At 41.9% G+C, this 24,302-nt stretch overlaps 1 protein-coding gene across 4 annotated transcripts in view; it reads right to left on the bottom strand.

Moving 5' to 3' along the window:
- The window catches only part of raver2 (ribonucleoprotein, PTB-binding 2), an 83,066-nt gene that overhangs the window by 27,466 nt on the left and 31,298 nt on the right, over positions 1 to 24,302 (bottom strand). For 3 of the 4 annotated variants that reach the window (XM_061824497.1, XM_061824496.1, XM_061824498.1), the window contains exons 3-4: positions 581 to 888; positions 212 to 376 (exon numbers count right to left, since the gene is read on the bottom strand). In XM_061824497.1, coding sequence (XP_061680481.1) covers positions 212 to 376; positions 581 to 888 — 473 coding nt within the window. Of the gene's footprint in view, positions 1 to 211; positions 377 to 580; positions 889 to 4,816; positions 4,886 to 24,302 lie in introns of those variants that run through there. The other variant, XM_061824499.1, reaches the window with a different exon arrangement.

The raw sequence follows: 24,302 nt of genomic DNA on the forward strand, positions 1-24,302 counted from the left end.
TATTCTTAGTATTTCTTCATCTAACTTCATCTTTGGACTTTGTTAATATAGCATTTCTGCCATGATCCTGGTTTACCATCTTTATTTTTTAAATTAAACGGGTTCTCCACACCACAAAAAAAAACACCCTTGACATTTACAGTATTCTCGTCGCATAACCATTTTACTTTAAAAGGCCACGATATGCACATTATGTGCCAGTGCTTTTTACCTGGCAGAAGACCGGTTTGTAGGTTTCTGAGAAGATTTGAGTCATCTCATCAGAGTCACAGAGGTCAAGAGGCAGTCGGTCCACACACACACATTTGGAGTGCAGGTTCTCTTCCTGGCTCAACTGATTCACATCCATCCATTGCACCATCAATGAGCGATTACCCTGCAAAATTGCAGCAAAATCCTCAACTCTTCTCAGAACTTTGTCACATAAGTCCTTGGGAATACAGTATACTGTACAGTACTTGTAAGCATGTCATGCTTCCACCAATCAAAATTTTCCATACACTTTACTGACACCTTTAGGTTTTGGATTGTGAGAGGAAGCCTTCAATCAGCAAATATAAGTGCAATGCGCTTAACGTACCAGCGGCCGGCCCAGCAACTCAGAACGGGCCCGCGAAGCAGAGTCTTTCTTCATGTATTCAACAAATCCGTAGCCTTTGGAGTGTCCCGTCAGGTCGCTATACACCAGAAAGGAGCGCTCGATGTTTCCGTAGGAACGGACCAGCTCCTCAAACTGTTGGGCAGTGAAGGTGTGGGGCAGGTTGGTGAGGCAGAGCAGGGAGTCTGTAGGCTGCAGGGTGACATTGATCAGGCGTCCCCGGACAGTGCTGTGATGGAGGGAGCGGATGGCATCCTGAGCCTGGTCCCCGTTCAGCAAAGTCACAAAGGCTGGAGGAGTTGACATTATGGAGACAGCCACGAAGGAAAAAGACAGACAAGAGCCAACACAAAGAAATGAACAGAGACCAAAACAGATGTGTGAGAGACACACATACAGTCAAAGCAGACATTTGAAGGAAGTTGCCAGGAATTTTACAAAGAAGGTGAACATGGAAATTAAATCAATGACAGCTCAAATGCGGAGGAATATGACGAAAATGTGTGCAACGTGCGACCAACGTCCCAGACAGTCATAACGACAGACAGACAGTTACAGAGAGAAAGACAACACATTAGCGGTAAATCCAAAAGGGAGCCAAAATGTATGGGGAATACATGTGTGACACAAACATACACACTTAATCAATCATGGAGTAGTACCATCAAAGTGCAAAGAAATGCACAATTTCACTGTTGCCACACTATTTTTAGTTTCCTTGTTGTTGATTCTTGTTACTTTTTAATTTATACATTAAGTATAAAGTTTAACTGGCATGTTAAACATGGACTCTAATGGGGTTATGTAATTATTCATAAAGTCATGGAGGGTAAAGACTGACTCAGTGAAGGACTTAGAATACGTACTTATCTTAAATAATATTTACAATGAAACGTGAGACCTGTCAACTTTGTCTGGAATCCTACTTTGACCCGCTGCATGGCTGACATCATGCAGTAAGAAAAAAAAGTTATTTTGCTCTTCACATTGGAATTCCAGTGGTGGGAGCAATAGTTTGTGTGTGTCACTCACTGTCACGTTTACAGTATACAAACACACACGGACAAAAGAACGTACACTCGCAGTTGCCCTCATGCACTGTTGTCATGTCATGTCCGAACTAAGTAGTTGATTTAATGTGGCAACTAATATTTATCAATTCGTGTTGATGACATCATTCTGCAACTTGTGAGGCTTACATTACCAAGTGATGGGTACAGTTAAACTAATGCTTTTTTTTGTACTGTGGATAAGTGCTAGTCCTGCCACATGGAAGTTACTGAACGTACCTAAATACGTACGTTTTTGTAACTGTAAATATTGAAGGAAAAAAAAGTGGGTATTGAAGTAACTTTTAATCTCAATCAGTAAACTAACTGTGCAAACACTGGGTGCCGGGGGTGGACTGAACAACAACTATCAATTTTTTTAAGGTTATGTTTTGTTTAATGATAATGGTTTTCTGAAATGCTTGACATTTCAATCCACTTAAAGTCAAATTAAATGTTGTATTTGGCCCTTCATGCTTTCTTTAAAGAATTGTATCCATCTTACAATTTCTACCTGGGTAATCAAACCTATGAGCACAACTGTGTGTTTTTTCATTTACTAAATAGTAGGGGTATGAATTTAAAAATAAAAGCATGTACCATATTTTCCAGACTATAAGTCGCTCTGGAGTACAAGTCGCACCAGGCATAAAATGCAAAGAAAAAACATATATAGTCGCACTTGTCATGAACCAGCGGCAGGGGGTTGACCAAAATGCAGGACTTCCAGACAACGGCATAATGTTCACTGTGGCTTTATTACAAACATGTCAATACAAGGAGAATCTGTCCTACAAGGCAGAGGCACACAAACGTAAGACTCGAGGCGAGATCCATAAGCATGAAACGGGGTCCGATGACTATGGGGCAAACTAAGGAACACCCAGAGCAGTGGCCAGGCCTTGCTCATGACAGCACTGGAGTATAAATTGCATTTTTGGGGGAAATTTATTTGATAAAATCCAACACCAAGAACAGACATGTCATTCAAAATTTAAATGACAAACTTCTTCTTCTTCTTTTCCTTTCGGTTTGTCCCGTAAGGGGTCGCCACAGCGTGTCATCTTTTTCCATCTCAGCCTATCTCGTGCATCTTCCTCGCGAACACCCACTGTCCTCATGTCATCCCTCACAACATCCATTACCTTTTCTTTGGTCTTCCTCTCACTCGTTTGCCTGGCAGCTCCATCCTCAGCACCCTTGCACCAATATACTCACACTCTCGCCTCTGGACATGTCCAAACCATCGAAGTCTATTCTCTCCAACCTCGTCTCCAAAACATCCAACTTTGGCTGTCCCTCTAATTAGCTCAACCCTAACCCTAACCCTAACCTCAACATCTTCATTTCTGCCACCTCTTGTCTTTTCAGTGCTCCAGTCTCTAATCCGTACATCATGGCCGGCCTCACCACTGTTTTATAAATGTTGTACTTCATCCTAGCAGAGACTCTTTTGACACATAACACACCAGACACCTTCCACCAGCTGTTCCAACCTGCTTGGACCCTTTTCTTCACTTCCTTACCACACTCACCTTTGCTCTGGATTGTTGACCCCAAGTATTTGAAGTCGTCCACCCTCACTATCTCTTCTCCCTGTAGCCTCACTCTTCCCCCTCCACCCCTCTCATTCACGCACATATATTCTCTTTTACTTCGGTTAATATTCATTAAAATTTAAATGATGAACAATTTAAAATAAAAATAGAATAGAGGCAACAACAGGCTGAACAGTATGCTTATGTTACATGACACAACTGAGAACGTGCCTGGTATGTTAACATAACATATTAAGAGTTATTCCTGTAACTATAGCATAAATAACATCCCAAGAAGTTTACCAAAACCATCGATGTCACTTCAAATTCCCGGTAACTAAAATCCAATGAAATCTTCATCCCGTGTGTCACTTTTCATCAACTCCGGTAACTCCGGAGGTAGAAGATGCAGCGCTTCCCCTTCTAGGTTTCTTACGTCAGACTCATCGTCAGTTGCAGTTCTAATTATTCCAGCCTTTCTGAATCCTGACCGAATGGTTTTGGTTGTCACCGAAGCCCATACTTTGTCGAGCCATCTAATGACTTCCCGGAAAGTTGCATGGCGGATTCACCCGGAAGCTGTGCTCTCCATCCGTCATCCACTGCTCCCACAGGTTACGCAAGACTGCTTTAAAGCTGCGATTCATTGAGATATCAAATGGTTGGAGTATTTTCGTTGAAGCCTCCAAGGGATGATACCAAGTATGACGTTGAAAACATTTAATTTAATTTTGAACTGTGGCGTGCTGTCCGATGTAATAATGTGTTAATAATTTCACATATTAGTTGCTCTGGAAAATAAGTCGCACCCCTGGCCAAACTGTGAAAAAAATTGCGACTTATAGTCCAAAAAATACTTTGAATACAAATAAATTATTACATGTTCAAATAAATCCAGAACTTTAAATTTCTTTGAAAAAAAACAACAAATATATATAAATAATGCATGTTTTGATCATATGGGTAAAAGAAAAATCATTCATTATACAAATGCCTGACAAGTGCTGGGCATCAAATTAAATGATATTCTGGTATTCTGTATGCCCAGGTCAAAATAGCCATGAAAAGAGTTATTTTTATTCAGTTGACAAAGAGTAACTGAAAAGATGAAGTAATAAACGTAGTCTTGAAAAAAAACAAAACTATTGGAGGCAATCTGTACAGTAGATTTGATGCAAGATGAAGACGGAAAGACTTGCACACAGAACATCTCCACTTCACGACCTTGCCTTTAGAAGGCAGTCAGGGCCTGTACAAGGGCTTCACACCACTGTTTCACCCAAAGATGCATGGGAGCTCTTTATCACTGATGATATAATCCAAGAGGTGATGAAGTGGTCAGACTTGGAAGGATGTAGGGTAGCAACAGCTAGAGGAAAAGAATGAAAAAATGTCACCAAAGATGAATTCCTGGCTTTCATTGGATTGACCCTGATTGCAGGGAGTGAGAAGAACTGGGATGTATCCATCTGTGAGTTGTTCGGAAGTCCTCTACATAGTCCCATGTACAAGGCCACTATGGCTGTTGGAAGATTTGAAGACATTCGCTGTACCTTGCGCTTTGACAATAAGAGGACGAGAATTTTCTCTCTGCAAACAGATCATATGGCAGCAGTCCGCTATGTACGTACCTGTTCCTGGTTAACTGCAGACAGCGATTCATCCCCAGTGATTGTGTCATGGAAAAGTGTAGGGTCCAGTCACTCATGCATCTAAGGGTTAAGTTGTTATAATGCGGGCCTTTGTGACATTGTTTCCTTTCATACTTTTAAGTCCTTATCATGTGACACGATTTCCTCTAACGCTCTTGGGTCGCGAAAGTCTGGAATGTTTGGAGGAGTACCTATACAAGGACGAGAAAGACGGACAACAGGGCTTCTTCTTATGACTTTACTGCTGCTCTGGGAAACTATGCTACTTGGAACACTAACTACACGGATGCCTGCTGCCTTTCGTTTTTGGACCGGCTGGAACCTTTGCTAACTTGGAATACCCGCTGGGACGAACATTTGCTTGTTTGGGAACATTCATTCAACCTTGGTGACTTTTCACCGTTGTGGTTCAACTACTCTGTTCTTGAACGCCCATTTAGTGAGCTATTTCATCGTGTTTGTGTTGTGTTGATGTGTGTGAGATTAAATTGTCAGAAACGCAATACAACTGCCTTGCCGCATTTTGCTGGTTTGAACAAAGGGGACGTAGGTCTAAATTCACACGTAACAAAATTGGGGGCTCGTCCGGGATCAAATTCATTTGACATTTGAGACATCTGATTAACAACGTTTATTAATATTTTGGCATATTTGCAACTTAAACTGTGAAGCCAGCAAAATGGAGTTTAATCTTGAGCACTTTATTAGGTCCCCAACCCCTGAATCAGTCTGTGATTTGCGCAAGTCCAATCTCTTACAACTTGCTGGTCATTTCTGACTTGATGCCAAACCTGCTATGAGGAAATTCCAAATTTTTTAAATTGTTCTGAATCATTACATTGATGAAGTTTTTGTTCCTGATGTTTTGGCCTTGGTAAAAGAGGAAACATCAGCCATTTTGGAAGTTAAGAACTTAATAATTAATAATACTTACTCTACTTTGAGAAAGTTGCTAAAAACCTCAAGTGGCCTAAAGAGTCATGGACTATGCTACTGCAAATCGTCTTAAAGGGAAAAGCTCAGGATACGTATTTGACCCTTTCTGTTGAGCAAAGTTCTGACTGATTTTGTCAAAAAGACCCGACTATGAGTTAGTGTCCGAAGCGGCAGCATCAGAAATTTAGAAGTACTCAAAAAAAGGGACAACGAGAGATTTGTAGTTTGCGAGGGAAAAGGAAACTTTGTTTGATAGGTGGTATAGTTCAAAGAGGGTTTGGGATTGGCAGAGTTTGAGGTAGTTGGTTTTGATGGAGAAATTTAAGCAGTGTGTTCATTGCGATCTCAGGACTTATTTGGATGAACAAAATGTTAAAACCTTACACGATGCAGTGGTGTTAGCAGATAATTACTTTTTGACTCACAAGAGTTTTTTTTCAGTCTCCTGGCAATTCCCAGTATTTTCGCCAAAAGACTGTTTCTCATACAGAGTCAAGTGATAAGGCAGGTTCAAATTCAAATTCTCAGGTTCAAGGACCTGTCTGTGCCTATTGTAAGAAGCCTGGTCACTTGATATCTGTTTGCAAAAAGCTCATACAAAAATCAGTCCACTATTTCCCCAAAATGGCTGTGCATATATCACACCTCAGCCTTCCTTGCTAGTTGATACTGAGGAGAGTTTTGGTTCTGACAATGAACTTTCAGATTCTGAAGTTCCGGTGTAGTTTTCGCCTTTTATTCACAATGGTTCGGTTTCACTTATGGAAGATAATTGTACCCCAAGGCCCGTTAATATTCTGAGGGGCACTGGACCTTTGCATTTTCTGATTTCTTTTTTTGTTTTGCCTTTTTCTGTAGTCTTCAGGTAACTCAGATATTATTAAGGGTATAAGAGGCTGTTCTCTTGCTCCTATGCATACTATGAATTTGACCTCAGATGTGGTTTCTGACACCATCGAGGTTGGTGTTCTCGACTCTTCGAGTTCCAGGTGGTGATTTGTTGATCGGCAACGATCTTAAGGGGGCACAAGTTAGCGCTGATCCTATTGTCACAGTTTTCGTCCAATCCAGAGCAATTAAAGTATGACATTCCGGGTATTTTTCCGTCTTATGCAGTGACTCCTTCAATGTCAAAAGACATTTTTTCCAAGACTTCTTTGCTGAATGATTCAATTTTTGATCCATCAGATACAGTTATGGTTCATTCTTTGGCATGAGAGGCTGATGACTTATCTACAAACTCCTCAGGTCCTACTGATAAGTCCGAAAATATGTTAAAGAAGAAAGATTGCAACAACACTCTCCTCCCCAGTTACTGATTGTACAGTTGATGATGATGCAAGTGTCAATGACAATGTTGATAGCGATGTAAAGTTTGATTATCTGAGTGATAATGGTTCACCAAAGTTGTGCAATTCCGATGTGTTAGCTCACAATGATGAGAAAGTGACACATTTGTCAACTGACCAGAAACCTGAAATGTCACAATTGCTTCTCGAGTTTTCAGATATACCTGCCTGTACATGCCTAGGTAGTCATTATATAGATGTGGGTGATGCTGTGCCTGTGGAGCAACACCCACCACCAACCACCACAACCACTCTGAGGCACCAGTGCACTAGTTGAACTCTACTGACTGTCACTGGTGTCATGATCCTGCTGGTGCAGCCCTGGCTGCGTGGGTCGCGCTGATTTGGAGGCACACACCTGCGCCTCATGCTGGCTGATTGGCCCGGGTGTATATAGGACCAGGGGGACGACTGGTCCGGCGCCAGATCGTTGTGGTTCATGCCCCATTCCAGCACTCCCGTATTCCTGATCGTATTCTCGTGTGTACCGACCTCCGCCTGTTCTCCGACCGACTCCGTAAGCCTGACTCCTTGAATACTCCTGCCTGCCTGCTTTGATCGATTTCCCGTGTACCGACTCCTGCCCGCCCGCTGACCTGCTCTCTACGCCCGACGTCCCGACTACTGCTGCTGCACCTGTCTGCATCCCCAATTCCCGACCTTGGAATAATAAACGTTTTTCCTGAATTACCTCTGCGTCTCCCGTGTACTCCTGCATTTGGGTCCTACCTCCGTCTCGATGGGTCTTGACAACTGGGTTCAATTATGTCATTGGGTTCAATAATGTCATTGTAGCATGTACTGCAGCTCCTTCCGCAGAACCTCACTCTTCACAGGATTCACTCACGGTTTCCTCTAATGCTCTCGGGTCCTTTGTTACGCGAAAGTCTGGAATGTTTCAAGGAGTACCTTTTATAAGGATGAGAAAGATGGACAACAGGGCTTCTTCTTACGATTTTACTGCTGCTCTGGGAAACTGTGCTGCTTGGAACACTAACTACACGGACGCCTGCTGCATTTCGTTTTTGGACCGGCTGGAACTTTTGCTAACTTGGAATACCTGCTGGGATGGACATTTGCTTGTTTGGGAACACTCGTTCAACCTTGGTGACTATTTGCCGTTGTGGCTCAACTACTCTGTTCTTGAATGAGTAGTTATGAGATTGAATTGTCCGAAACCCAATACTTATGTGTTTGCCTTGTCACATTTTGCTGGTTTTAACAAAGGGGAGACGACGTTGATCTAAATTCACACGTAACATTTGTTACTTTTTGTGAAAATGAAAAAAATGTTTTGCTTCTTTCCCCCTCATTATTGTTTGTTTAAAGCCCAGGTGTCATCCCTATGAACATAATAATAAATAATTGTAATTGGAATGAAAAATAAATATAACATTATTCACTTCAATGTCTACACGAAAAAATGAATGTGAGCGGAGAGCGCGTCATCCATGCGCAAAGTTGCAGAAGTGTCATTCTACGATATCCAAGTGGTCGCCATATTGGCTGCTCCGTCCGTGACGTCACCCAGACATTCGCCAATGAAAACATGCGGTGCACCCTAACTATGGGAGACAAACGCGCCCCGTCTAAGACGGAAGCTCTTTTCGAAAAGGAGAACACCACACAACCAAGTGACGTTACCGGGGCAATATTACACTATTGTTTCGAGCCCTCAGGGCAATATTACACTATTGTTTCGAGCCATATTCAGATGATATGCAATCACGGCCAAACCTCATCCCCATCCGATCAACTTCCGCAACGGAGGTGAGCCACCGCAGCTCATCGCAGCCAGGCGGTGTGGCTTATGTCGGAGCCGACCCGGCCTGCTTTAGGGGGGTGTTCACAGACGCCGCAGTACTGAGCAACACAGTTGAGCCGGGGCGCTTTATGCGCGCACGCGGCTGAGTTCTTCAGAGCCGCCCTGTCCCCAAAGCCCGACGCGCAGCCTTCGCAGAAGCAGTGACGAACGTGTCGCCTCAGCTGGTGTGGCTGATTTTCTGCGCCGTGGTGGCATATAATGGAGCCGAGCCATGCTGCTTTTAAGTGTGTTTTTAAGCATGTTCTTAGCCTCCGCACTACTTGTTGAACACCGTCGAGCCGGGGCGCATTACTGCCTACCTGCTATTTGGAACCCACGAAGCTCTCGTCCTCTGCCCATTTTTCACAACGAACCGGCTCTTGCAAACTTATGAAGGCTAAATCCATTCTCCCGAGAGTTCAAGCAATGTCCAGCAATGCAATGAGCCGGCATTTTGGCTAACACGAAGGAACAACGAGCTACCTTCCCGGAGGTAAAACTAATGGAAACAAACAAGTCCACTAGGGGGCGCCTCTGTCCTGTACGTCACTTCCTGCTTCTTCTCGAAAACAAATCCCTGACAGGATTTTCATGGTGGCAGTTACAAAAAGCTGTATACGTCAAAATCATGTTTTGTGGTGAAAAAACACATGGGACCATATTGGCTGTGGGTTTTTCATTAATAATGTACCAAAAATCATCCATTTCATGACAGTCACACTTTTAAGTTATTCTGCACTTTTGCTAATAAAAAAAAAAGTTTACAAGGCTGGGGGCCGAGTTACTACAGATAGGGCAACGCACTCCCATCATAGTCTACTACTAAAGCATACATTTTAAGCAAAAAATATATTTCTTAAATTATTTTATTGTGTAAAATATTTAAACTATACATGTATTTCTACTGTGCAGTTTATTATCAGAAAAAGCTAAAAAATGCTTTAAAAAGCCCAATTTTTAAGGCTTGGAACACATTATTTTTTTTCGATTAATTGTAAAGGGAAATATCTATTCAGTTTTTGAACAAATCACTTCTCGAACTGCCTTCTGGAACGGATTATGGTCAAGAACAGAGGTTGTACTGTAATTCTTTCTCATTTCTTATCCCACACCACGTCGAAGGACCTATTGATACCTTAAGACTCTGACTAAATCAATTACCTCAAGCCTCATCTAGGAAACATGCATAGACTCAGGACTGGATGTTTTTAAACTAAAGGTCCAATCTTCTTTAGAATTAAAGTATCAGGAACCGTTTTTGTTCTCGTTCTCGTTTAACTGTAATGAAAATGTGACATGAGATGTGTGGGCTGGTGTAAATTTCTGCACAATACTTTCACCAGCAGTGAAAGGGGGTCGTCATACTACAAAAATATCTTGAAAATAACGTTATGAATAATAGGATTACAATTAGTGTGTAGGCAGTAAGGGAAAATTGCAAAACTTGAGAAGAAAAAACTTCACGGGAGCGTCATCATGTTAATGATGGGCTTTTGCTATTGTTTGAGTGAGGACTGCTTCATCAATGCAGTGGGAAAGTAAGGATGTCAACTAGAGTATTAAATCCTCTTAAGGTGTCATTTCTTAAAGTTACACGATGTTCCCAGTTGAAGAAGTTAATCAAAATCAGAGGGGCTTTAAACAATATGTCAGTCCCCTCAAGCCGAGAGGACACCATTCCTGTTTTATGCATGGTGGCTCTAATGACGATTATCCTTTATGTTGGACCAAATTACGGCATCATGTGGTTTCAGGAATTTTATTGGCATAACAACATATTGAGCTAATAAGATAGTAAACAGAGCTTGCATCTTGCAATAATAAGGACCGAGGGAAAACTTGAGGCTTCTTCCAGTAACAGCAGAATGAGAAATGTAGAGGATGAGACAGTGAAGTTCAGGCAGTGGAGTCGATTAATAACGGCGAGCCTCTAACTACTATAAATAGATTTCCTGTGACACCGCGAAACTCTGGAGGTGGCCGCCATTTTGGTGGTCGGCGCATTGTTTGAATAGAAAAAATTGATTGATTGAAAATGGTGACTTCCAGTGTTTGGCTGTAACAATAGAGGTGGGAGGGACAAAAGTATAATTTCACGAATTACTGATGCCTTTGAAAACAGGGCGTGAAGACTGCACATTAACCGAAGTTAACCGATTCAAGATTGGTCCATCTGGGGTAAATGTAGTCAAATATGGTGGCGACAGTGTGATGTTCTAGGGCTGTTTTCCCCCTTCAATTCCTGGACAACTGGTTGTGATTGATGGAACCATGAATTCAGCTCTTTGAAAGAAAATCCTGAAGGACAATGTTCAGCCATCGGTTTGTGACCTCAACCTGAAGTGCACCCAGTTTCTACATCAGGATAATGATCTAAAACACACCAGCAAGTCAACTCTCATGGTCTACATTTTGGTTGGGTTGGTTTTGCTTAATGTTTTCCTGTGTTCCATGTTTTCCATGTGTGCTCGTGTTGTTAGCTGTGTCCACCTATTCTTGTTAAACTCCTTCCTTAGTTTGACCAATCACCTCCCTCCAGCCATTCCTGTCTTGCCCGAGTGTTCCTCATTCTTTCGGCAATCTGTGTGTATTTAACTCCCTGGTTTCTTTCAGTTCTTATTAGTCCATTGTCGATGTCATTGTTTGTTCCGGAAAGTCTCTGTCCATGCCCACCCCAGTGTCCCTTTTTCTAATTATGTTTCATGTCAAGTGCTGGGTTTAATCAATGATTTCTTTGTTACTCTCGTTTTTGGTTGTGGGATCTTGTGTATTTTGGCCATTTCTTGGAAATTAAATGTATTTTTTGAGACTCCTGCACTCCTTCCTGCCTTGCTTCCCTGCACTTGGATCCTCTAGGATTTGCCTGGTCTTCCTCGGATCCTTAAACTCGAACAGTGACAAATAGGACCGACCACAACAGGACCCAGACGGAAGAGTGCGACGTCACCTGTCACGCTGACAGTTTGATTCCCCTCAACCTGCCATCAATGCCTCCATTCCTCCAGTAAGCCCTGTCATTCTGTTTTCTGTCCTTTTCAGCTGTGTCCCGCCACTCATGTTTTTGTCCAGTCTCCATTTTTCCAGCCTCTGTGAGACCAAGTCTGAGTCTTTTCCCTCTGATCTGTACTTGGCCACGCGTTTGGCCATCTATCATGGACCACATCTAACAAAGGCCCCCAAGTAGAGGTTGAATATTGTCCTCCCATCCCTCCATTCCTAAGTCACTTTTTTCTCCAGTGTCCTCAGCTTGTCCTACGTCTGTCACATCAATCAAATCCAGCCCCTGAGTTACCTCATTCCGTGCCATTTTTGTCTTCTCGTTCGGTATCACCTGTTTTCCCAGTTCACCTTCCCAAGTCCCTGTTGTTGGATTAATTGAATATAAAGTTAGCTCATATTTGCTCTCTTGGTTGTTTTTAATGCTTCTTTGCTTAATGTAATGCAATCAAGAGGCACATTGGGTGCCATGGAAACTTTTGCTATGATGTGCTTAAACAATGTGATGCAATCAAGTTACATTGAAACACCAGACAGTGAGGTGCCGTGGAAACAAAAGAGAGTGATGCAGCAGACAACATAAAGACTGACGATCTCGAGACCATGGTGAAGACATTGCAAAGACTCACATTGGCTACTTTTGTCACGGTTGCTATTTTGTCACATTTGCTTTGTTGTGTTGCGGGCCGTGCTAAGGAATAAAAATGAGGATTCGTGGAGATGTGGGGAGAATGGGATGGAGATTGTGAAAGAGACACATCCCAATTTCCCATAACCAAGAAGTTCCTCTTGTCTTCCTTCCTTGAGAAATTGTACTTTAAATGTCCTGGGTTGCATGAGCCTGGCTATCACCGGATGCTATATCACCGAACATGTCACTGACCATGTCCCTGAAGAAGCTGCCCCTGACCAAGCAAAAGGCTGCGTAAAGCTGACACCTGTGCAATCTTGTCATTCTCGTACCCACTCCTCCCAAACCTCAAAGGCACCAGAGTGAGGAAGCGACTGCAGACCCTGTTCCTGTTAGTCAGCAGCTGCAGCAGCCTACCGTTCTTGCTCCTCGGCAGCTGGGGCAGGCTCCCATTGTGGATCTTTTGCTGCTGCGGCAGGCTCCCGATGTGGCTCTGGCAGCTCCAGCAGGCTTCCATTCCGGCTCCTCAGCAGATGCGACAGGCTCCCGTCCCGGCTACCTGTTAGCTGAGCCAGGCTCCAGTTCCTGCTTCCCAGCAGCTGCGCCAGGCTCCCATCCTGCCGGCACTTAACCTGTGGCCGCCGCCAGTCCTGGTGGAGATTGACTGCAGCTGCCACCAGTCCCAGCGGCGCTCAACCTTCACCTGCACCTGTTCCTGTGGCCCATGACCTGTGGCCGCCACCTGTTCCGGCGGCGCTCGACTAATAGCCGCCACCTGTTCCAGCGGCGCTCGACTAACAGCCGCCACCTGTCCCTATTGTCTAGCCCCTGCTTTGCCAGTGGGTTTATCATCATGGACGTCCACATGAATGTCTCCATAAAGACCCTTGTTGGTGTCCTGACCGACCTCCTAAACTGCTCAGTCAAGCACTTCACGTTGGGTGGCGTGGCTAGACTTCTCATTATTGAAAACGCCAGATTTGCAAGAAAGAGGTTGTTCGGTATTCCTGCTTTCCTCTTTGTCACAGCTGTACCATCAACCTTCCTGCAATACCGTGAGATTTCACACAAAATCGCGATAATTAGTGTATCCTGAGAGGAATGGTACGATAGAATCAAACCGTGACATATACGATAGAAAACATTTGAGTGCACTTGACCAAACAGGGCAAGTTAAAGTTTCCCAAGGCCAAATTTTTTTCAGGAAAACTTAACTTCGAGCCCTGATTTGTCAAGGAAAAGTCATAGATTGTGGATTTTTTTTCCAAATCAGCATAAGTGATTTAAAACATCAACTTCAAGCCCCAGCTAGTTGCCCTCCTTTCTGGTAGAATACTTGCGAAAGTGTGAGGATATAGTGTACTGTATGAGGCTCAGAGCTGTTTCTTAGCATTTCAGTGCTTGACAAGACCCTCATCTTGTTTGTCTTCTGTGCACATTTACTGTACGTATCACTCAGCCATACTTCACTGCAGTAAGTGCACATGTAAACACTTGAGATGCACTGTATCCTCCTCTACTCTCTCCTCCCCTCAACCTCAGAGCCTTTTGTCTCATTATGACAGATCTCCCACATTCTTTTTTTTTTTTTTAAATCACCAGCACTTTCTCTCGATTTTGTTCACACTTGTTTGCACCATTGCTATCAATCAGTCACTACTGAGACGTGTAGTTTGGAGTCACATCTATCAGATTCCTTTATCCATTGGAAACATTCATACAATGAGAAAAATCTGTCGTCGAACACTTTGCGATTATGCAAGTTCTTCCACTTTGAAAACATGGAGGGGTCTGAAATTTTCATTTTAGGTGGATATCCACTTTGCATTTTAAAATCGTTACGTAGCATGTTTGTTGCTACTCCACCAAAGATAAGAAACGATTGCCCGTGAGTTTTGTTTTAACTTAAACCAAGACAAAAAATGTCAACTACAATGGCAAGTTGTGCAGCTGCTTTTAAAAGAAATGTCATCACTCGTGCCATGACGCCGCCAACCCGGAAGTTGTGCCGCAGTCCGAAACAACGATAGCTCGCCTCAGTGGCTTCAGGTGGGTATAAAAACAAGATGAGCTCTAACTGCGAATACGAGCGTTATGAGCATATTAAACAACGGGAGACTGCACACAATTGAAATGGTCGCTTTTTTAAGAAAAAATGTGCCCATTATGCTTGTTTCTATGTAGCCTGAGCTCACGTTGTTTTGATAGCCACCTGACGCCATAGCTTTCCTATGGCGTCAGGTGGGCGAGAGGCTGCACTGCAGAACCAAAACTCTTCCCCACAAAAACCATGGGTGGCACAGATGACATGCTGTGGCAGCAAAATAGGATCATTATTCATGAATTCAGGAGGCACCAGAACTGGACCAAGTCACCAAAGGTAGCTACGATGGATATTTTTCAGATTGGAGATGAGCCACATGTTGCTTTTGATGTCTTGGCCAAGGATGTGTAATGTAGAGGATAAACTGCACTATGCACAAACGTTTTATGCACAAATATTTTATGCAATTTAATGCAGCGTTAAATATTTAAGACTGTAATATGTGTTATCATCAGTATTAATAAAATGTTATGCCATCATTGAACATTTATTTTAGTTGGTTGAGGGATTCTGTTCTGATAATTACAGGGACCAGGACAAACGTGTCCTGTGGTCTGTCCCAAGTTATACATTACCGCTACATCTGCACATGCACAATAATTATTATTAATGACTGTTGTATGGACAGTTTTCTGAAAAAAATACAAGTACAAACCTAACGAAATATAAATACAGATAATTCCCAATATTCTGAGCATATGGGTAGCACCAAATTGGTGGTGCGTATTGTACATTGGTGGAAGGGTTTTCCTGATTTTTTTTTAAGTCAACTCTGAGGGTGCGCATTATACTTCAGGACCCATTATACTCGAGAAATTACAGTAATTAATATTTTCTCCAGCCTGTTTAAGGTGCATAACGTCACCTTTGTACAAGATGAGTATGGAAGAACATGAGAAACCTGCTCTGAACCCCATTGAAGACCTTTGGGATGCACCAGAATAGAACAGAACGAGTATGGAATCCATCAAGCTGCTGAATATTGGCAGAAATTGGAACACTCAATTGTATGAACCAATTCCAAGCATTCCAAACATGCCAATAGCAATTCCACAAGTATACTGGTCATGAACAACTGAGATGTTTTAAACTTTCAGGAATTGTGCACAAACTTGCAAAATTGGGCAATGCATTATCATGGTGAAACATGAGGTGATGGGCAAGCATAATTGAGTGACCAACTCTAGGCAATGGAAATGTGTTGGACCAAAGCATTGGAGACAACCTTAGTGCGCTTTTCATTTTTTATACACACTTGCATTTGCACAAAGTTTAAAATCATGATATATAGTTTGAAAGTATACTTCAAATGTTAGGATTATAGGCTCATGACCAAAACATGGCATTCGTAAAGACAAGATAGGGCGCAACAATACCCCAAATTAAGTGTACAGTGGTGCCTCGGTTCTCGACCACAATCTGTTCCAGAATGCTGGTTGAAAAGTGAAACGTTCGAAAAACGAAGCACGTTTTCCCATTTTAATGAATGGAAAATTAAATAATGCGTTCTAAGCCTGAAAAAATGTTTTTTAAAGCGTTTTTTTTAGCTTCTCCTGATAAGAAATTGCATAGTAGAAGCACATGTATAGTTTAAATACTTCATATAATTAAATCATTTAAGAAATGTATTGATTTTTTTCTCAAAATGTATGTATAAAATGTATCTGTAGCGACTCGGCCCCCAGCCTTGTAAACCTTTTTTTATTAACAAAAGTACAGAATAACTTTAAACAAACAATAATGAGAGTGAAAAAAAACAGACAAATAGTTTTTTATTTGCACAGAAAGTACATAACGTACAAAAAATTTTACTTGCAACTAGAGGTTGGGTTAATGGAACAAAAGAAAAAAAATTGATGGAAAACAACTGTTTCAAATGTCTTCAGTGTGCGTGACTCGCCCCTTTTAACAAAGAAATAATCTAATGTAGACTGTTTCTGGCGTCTTTTGAGCACCTTCCTGAAGTGGCTCATAACAACGTCATAGAAATTTTGCAGTGCTCTGCAACATCACATGCTTTGAGAGCATCCTTGTGTTTCAGAATACTGCTGATCGTCGATTTCGCCATGCCATACATCTTCGATAGCTCAGAAACATGCACACCAGATTAGTATTCGGCTATCAAATCCTTCTTGAAGTCGACAGTTTTATGCACCACTTTCCTTTTATCAGCACCAGCAGTTCCACTTGCCGTCTTTGGAACCATGATCGGGGGTTAATATTGCTCAATTGGAAAAAAAAAGTCACTACCGGGACACGTGGAGTGTGTGGGTCAACTGGTTGCGCGCATTACGTCGTTTCCGTTTTTTTCGAGGGTCCGTTCGAAAGCACAATAACAAATTGTCGTGGGTCAGCTGGTCGGGGCCTTTGAACACCGATTTTCGTTCCACAACTAAAGCAAAAAAAAATCTCGATTTGTATGAAAATAGAAACGTTCGAAAACCGAGGTACCACTGTATATGAAACTGATAGTCCTTTCATTTTTAAAAAGTTCGTGACTCCTGGTGTAGAGTATCATAACAAACTAACATAAAGTTGGTTGATACCATTACAAATACTTGATAAAAGGAACAAATACACTAATAAGTAAGCTCTGTGCATTGTGAATAGTGTCGTTTATGATCAAGTACGTTACAGAATAATGAAATAATGGTCCAAATTGTTGAATAAAGGCAAGACTTTGCAATGGGAAAAAAAGTCACCATCATCAGGGGGATTTTTTTTTAGTGCATTTTCGTGTGTGTGTGTGTGTGTGGTGTGTGTGTGTGGTGGGGGTGCTGCTAGATGAGATTGGGTTTTATAAAAAAAAAAAAGTTAAAGAAGAGTCAAGAGTGTTCTTTTTTTGTCAGACATTTCACCTTTACTCCAAAACGATTCTTGAGCTCTAAATTTTAGGTATAGTGTATATATATATAGTGCTCAATGTGTCGAGGCAGTCTTGGCCGATCGCGGGGCGGCGTGCCCCCCCCAAATAAATAAATAAATAGATAATCTGCGCACGTATGCAATTGTTCACCGCTGATAAAGTCTCTTCGCAGATATTCTGTCAGAGTATGTGAATAATCGAAGAAAAAGTGGTTAAACTGGACGAGATTTTCTCTTTTCGAGTGGGAAAGGTCTGGTCTGAAGCCAAAGTAGAAAGTGCAGGATGAGATGGTGTGTAATTTTAAAATTCCACGTTAGCACAGCCTGATCCAGGATGAAAACACAGACAATACAGTGCACAAAAAGCTAATTCTGTATTTTAAATATATATATATATATATATATATATATGTACAATCATTAGTACATTCCTAACTTTTTTCGTTTATCTTTAATCAAGATGTTATCTTATACCTGTTATAGAAGATGCATTAAGTATTTTGAGTGCATTAGTTTAAGCAAGGCGGCATGGTGGATCAGCTGGTAAAGCATTGGCCTCACAGTTCTGAGGTTCCGGGTTCAATCACGGACCCGCCTGGAGTTTGCGTGTTCTCCCCGTGCCTGCGTGAGTTTCCTCCAGGCACTCCGGTTTCCTCCCACATCCCAAAAACATACAATATTAATTGGACACTCTAAATTGCCTCTAGGTGTGATTGTGAGTGGGGCTGTCTGTCTCCATCTGCCCTGCGATTGGCTGGCAACCACTTCAGGGTGTACCCTGCCTCCTGCCCGTTAACAGCTGGGATAGGCTCCAGCATTCCCCGTGACCTTCGTGAGGATAAGTGGAAAAGAAAATGGATGGATAGATAGTTTAAGCAAAACATGGGGTAAACCTGGTTTGTTACCTCAATAATGCCATGGCTCTCCCCTTGCCACAACTGTAATCTGTTGTGGCATGCATTTATTCATCACATTCTGAAGAAAGATACAGTATATGCAGCCTCATTAATAATTTTCAAACAAAAGTATATACTTAATCTCTGGGCTGTCCCATGTGTATTTTTTGATGGGTTATAAATTACTGTAACATTGGTGCCAATTTTAATAGCAAGTCCAACTAGGTCCCTGTGCTCTACTTCACGCTTCATCTACTGCTGCTTCAGTGCATTGTGAATATTTTTCATCCCCCATGCCCCAAAAAAAGCCAAATCGACATACAGGACGTACTATGTTACGGGAAGGAGCATTGATACAAGGCAACATCCCCAGCGCAACATGGACCAATGAAGGAAAAAAAAAAAAAAAAGAAGCCAGATCAGCTTTTGGGAGCTGATTGGCTGCTGTTTGCCACGGTTGCTTTGTTTATTGACTCTTGTTTGCTTTGTTTATCACATTTTCTGTGTTTGTTACGTTTTGGACCGCCTTAAGGTAATAAAAAAAGAGGATTCGTTGAGAAGTGGCAAGAACCGGCTGGAGATAGAGAGAGAGACACATCCTGCGTTCTCCTCGTGAGCAAAAGTTCCTCTTGCCGGATGAGGGGACACCACATTGGCGAAACGGAAATGGCGTCACATTGGTGAAACGGAAGAGACTGAGACGGAGGTGACGTCACAATGGTGTATCGGGAACATTCTGCGCTCTACAGGACAAGATATCACACATATACTTTGTTCGTCACTTTCTATACTGCAATAAAAATGTTATTGTTTTATTGTTAGTGATTCACTCCTCACTTGTACTGTTATAATTTTTGTCTCAAGTATGTAAAGTACAAATGCTCTACTGTTGATTAAACATTCTGGTACCCACACAGCGCTTCGAGCAGAAGTCTCCGAGTGATGAATGGTAACTATACAGTAATATAATACAGTAAGTGTTTTATAATTTATATTATACATTTATAATACTATATATATTATATTTATAAGGTTTATTATTAAAGATTTAACTAAATACCTCTTTGTCTCAAATATGCAAAGTACAAATACTGTTTACTTATTTTAAACATTCTGGTGCCCACATAAACATACGTACATCCCCCACTACTTTGTGGTTTTTCACCTTTCGCGTGTGGTTCTGGTCCTAATTAACCATGAAAAACATGGAATTACTGTACTGCAGACACGTCCATTTCACTGATGATCCTTAAGCGATATATTTCGCAGCCCTAGTGTACCCCCGAGTGTGAGTGTGTTTTTGTTGGCAGGTCTAGTGAATGAAATGAGCATCCTGCATACCAATCAGACATTCACTTGCCGTGGTAAAACAGCATGTTTATTATTGCTCTATGACATTCAATAGGCAGAAGATTGGTGATCTCTAAAGACTTTATACTTGTGCGTGCGGGCATCACGCTGATGTCACTGCGGGTCTCCTGCGCTTAGTTTGCTTTTCTACTCGAGCGCAACCCATGTGCTCAATTTTTTTTTTTACCTGTGCATGGCGGGTTAAGCACAAGCTACGCAGAGATGCTGCACAGGGCAATGCGTAGGTCATGTGATGGCCGCACGATCACAGGTGTATAAAGTACTCATTACTCCCAAGTGACATAACTGCGGGACTATGTGTAGAATAAGAAGAATACCTTAATGGCCTGTAGAAGAGGACGAAGCTACCTATAACGTGGAGAAGACGGCGCGTGTTTTTGGTGCCCTCAAAGCAGAATGAAGCATGACACGCACGCATTAAACGTGTAATATATACTTTTAATTCAAATAATTTTAAATCTTTAACAAATATTGGCCACAAGCGAAGGTCTTCCTTTTGTGAGGTCTGCCAGTGGATTATAAACGCGTGTAGGAGAATGCAAGAATCTACTATCACCAAGAGATTAAAAGGCTGGACAGCTAAGTGAGGAGAACAGCACAACTTCAGGAATAGCTCGAGATGAAAATGACATTGACTCTTGACACTCTTCAACTCCAAAACTGAAGAAGACAACTTTAGTGGTTTCAGTGAACAGCAAGAGAATAAATTGAAACAATGACAAATCTGTTATGCTTTATCCGTTTTACTGCTATGTCACAGTCACTGTTTGGAAACAAGATGTGTAAATAAAAATTTACAAAGTATTTCTGTGTGAATATCTAATTTCATAATGTACCAGTACATACAGTATATATCCGCAGTGTATGGTCAAGCGCGGCTCATGTATGGGTGGGGGGCAAACTACACAGAGTAGGCACGGCTTAATATCTGGTGCACACTATCGTCCGGAAAATACAGTACTCTGTTTTAGTGTTGTAACAGACACGGTCTCCAGAGAGAAATAGAGACCAGAATCAGAAGGTCTCGATCTCTCCTTGGACAAGACAGACCCGGGATTTCTCTTCGAGACCAGCTGTCATGAACCTCCGATGAGGGGGCGGACGCAAATGCAGGACATTGAGGCAGAGGCATAATGTTCAATGTGGTTTATTCGGGAAACTGGGTAGCGGTCCGACAAAACTCCAACTTAAATAGTTGGTCTAATCACAGTGCCTCATGTGAAATAGCTGTGACCGGCAACAGGTGTCAGCGATGACACCGCCTGGAGCGGTGGCCAGGCCACGCCCCTCTTGGTCTTGGTCCAGCCTTGCTCATGACACCAGCATTAATCTGCTATTCTTCAACTTCATTAATGTGATAAGGAGAAACACTTGATAAAACATCTTTCATTCATGTGTTACTAATCATCACCAGTCCTGTAATGATTCCAACCTTGTAAGAATTTTATTGAAAAATATGCTTAAGATTTGAAATTTGTGCATGTTGTGCTTTGAAAGAGTTGGAGACCCTGTGTTTTGGGGTGTCAACTATTTACAAGAAAATTTCAAAGTTGGAATGCGCTGTAACTGCTCAACATTGTCATTGTTTTAAAGTGCAACAATACTCATATGCTCTGCAGAAAATGTATAAAGACAGAACAATATCATATTGAATTCTTCAGCTATATCTTAAGGCTAGATTTTCGGGGTGGCTTATGAAGTCTATACTTTCTACCAGGACCCCTCCCCCACTATATAAACACCGAGCAGTGGCCATTTGGCACATCGTCATTTCTTTTAACCTGAACCATTACTATAGCGTATTATGTGTAATTGACCAGGAAATTATGCCCACAACTCGGACGAAATCTTCCCTGAAGTGTAATGTATTTTGTCTTAGTTGCGCTACAGTGTCTTGCCATCTGGCCCTGAGTGTGTTGCGTTGCAAGGCAGCGGCAAACCAGATGAGATTCGCAGCTCCATGGTCCATTGCTAGCACGACAGCAGTTAGACAAACTGCTGGTGGTCTTAACAGCTGTTAGGGGTTTTATTCTCACACTTGCCGGCTGCATGTTGTGGGGCAACTAGGAAGGAGGGGGGGAAAATGTATCCATGAGGATTGGTGCTATTCGCGAGGCTATGGCCGCTCATGGCACACCCTTCGGCAGCCACAGAAGCCCCACTAAATTTCAAACAAGGGAAAATTGTCTTGGCAGAACGGGCTTAAAGTCACTATGCCAGCTCAGAGGCAGGTTCTCTGCAGCTCATGAGAGCCAGTCCAATGTGAGTCGCTTGGAATTCTCTCTCTGCTTAGGAGCCGTGAGAGAAGGAACGTATTTGATTGACAGCTGGAAGGTTCAAGGAGGCAGGGTTTCAAGAGCATTCAGCGAGATGACCACAGCGTCTGGAATGTGAAAGAACGTCTCAATTCGTGACCATTTTGAATCCTGATTTCACACACTTTGCAATTTTTTTCTTCATTTATTCACTTTATGGCTTGTTAACAACTTTTTTTTCATGATGTGTCAAATTTACAAGCACTTTTATTAGTTTGTTTTTTTCTGCTTTTGGTTTTGTCTCGGTCTTAGCGTGTCTCTGTTTTTGTCTTGACACTGTCTCGAGTCCCATAAATCTTGGTTTTGGCTTGGTCCTGGTAAATTCGGGTTCACCCGATTGTTGGTTTTGGATAGTGAGGTCTTGAGGATACCACGGCAGTTTGTTTGGGGTTTTTTTGTAACATTTGGAATAGTAAACTAGAGTTTTGAGCCATATGGCTATGTTAATAATATTTTCAATTGATATATGAAGATGGAGATGAATGTGGATTAATTTAATATTACAAAAAACAAAGGAACTATTTTTTTGGGGGGGGTTATAAAGTCTGCACTTTGATTATACTGTAGTATGTGCACGTCAGCATGTTAATCAAAGGGAATATGAGGACTTATTGTGCATGTGTGGAATGTGTACCGAAGTGAAGCTTGAAATGTAGCAAGAATATAACTGTGTACGCATCTGCAGCACATAGTGGTTTGAGAATCCACACAAGGTAAACTATGTAAGCGTCAAAAAGAGGGTCACTTTCAATCACATTATTTAATACATTGCCTGTGTTGGAGGAAGCATTGAAATGTATAGACTAACACAAACAAGACCAAAGGCAATTCTAAATCTGATATGCTGGGGAAAAGAAGGTTTGATATTCATATTCTAAAAGCCCTGTGTCAGCCGCATCTTCAAAACAGGTCCCCTTGATTACCCTCTTGATCTTGGGAAAAAAGAAGGGAAAAACAAAATCGCACAGAGCTTGGTGAATTGGAGATTGCTCCAACATGGCAAATTTCTGAGTCAGCCAGTTGCTACAAAATTAGGACATTCTGAGCAGGCTTGTAGGGGTTAAGCAATCCCAAATTGTTCTACAACAATTCTTGTCTCTCACACTGAATGGAGAAAATGCGTCATGATTTCTTTGTAGGCGCCTTGGTCCATCATCTGACCCACATTGAAGTGTGTGTGTGTGTGTGTGGTGTGTGTGTGTGTGTGTGTGTGTGTTGTGGGGGGGGTCGTAGTTTTGGGTTTGAAATATACCTTTTGACCCCAGTCCTAGAACGTTTCTGACATGCTTTGTATATACAGTATATTTGTGTACACACATATATACACAACAACTTATAATTGAAGAGACATTTACATGTTACAGAATAGCAACACTAAATAGCAGACAAAAAGATTGAATGACAATCAAAAATAACAGAAAAGATAGATAGATAGATAGATAGATAGATAGATAGATAGATAGATACATAGATACATAGATAGATAGATAGATAGATAGATAGATAGATAGATAGATAGATAGATAGATAGATAGATAGAGATAGATAGATAGATAGATAGATAGATAGATAGATAGATAGATAGATAGATAGAACTTCATCAAAAAAACTTTTTTTTGGGGGGGTGACAGTCTTCATCAGTGAATAGCGTGGTGACAAACACAAAAGCTTCTATTCAAATGCTGGGACTCCCAGGATCACCCTCACTATTGTACTCTCACATCTGCAATTCCATCAACTCGTTTTTGGAAATGCCAACGCATGCCTCTGCACTTGTGCTGGGCTGTGGCAAGTGACTCACATTCTGGGGTGGGTGTGTCACATGAACAGGCTGGTGATTGACCTCCATTTTCCAATGTGGGACTGAAAACGTAAATGTGTGTATGTCCATCATCATCAACTAGTGGTGTTACTACTGATTGTAGTTTAGGGGCCACATAAAGCCTAATGTAATGTCAAAAGGGCAGGACCACTACAATTTTGTCATCCATCCATGCATTCAATTTCCGAGCCGCTTATGTTCACGAGGGTCACGGGAATGCTGTATCTTATCTAAGCTGTCATCGGGCATGAGGCAGGGTACAGTCTGAACTGGTTCCCAGCTAATCCCAGGGCACATAGACATAGACAGCAGTCGGATTCACAATCACACCTCACGGCAATTTAGAGTCCCCAATTATTGCATGTTTTTGGGATA

The sequence above is a fragment of the Syngnathoides biaculeatus genome, chromosome 7, assembly GCF_019802595.1.
Source record: "Syngnathoides biaculeatus isolate LvHL_M chromosome 7, ASM1980259v1, whole genome shotgun sequence".
Classification (NCBI taxonomy): Eukaryota; Metazoa; Chordata; class Actinopteri; order Syngnathiformes; family Syngnathidae; genus Syngnathoides; species Syngnathoides biaculeatus.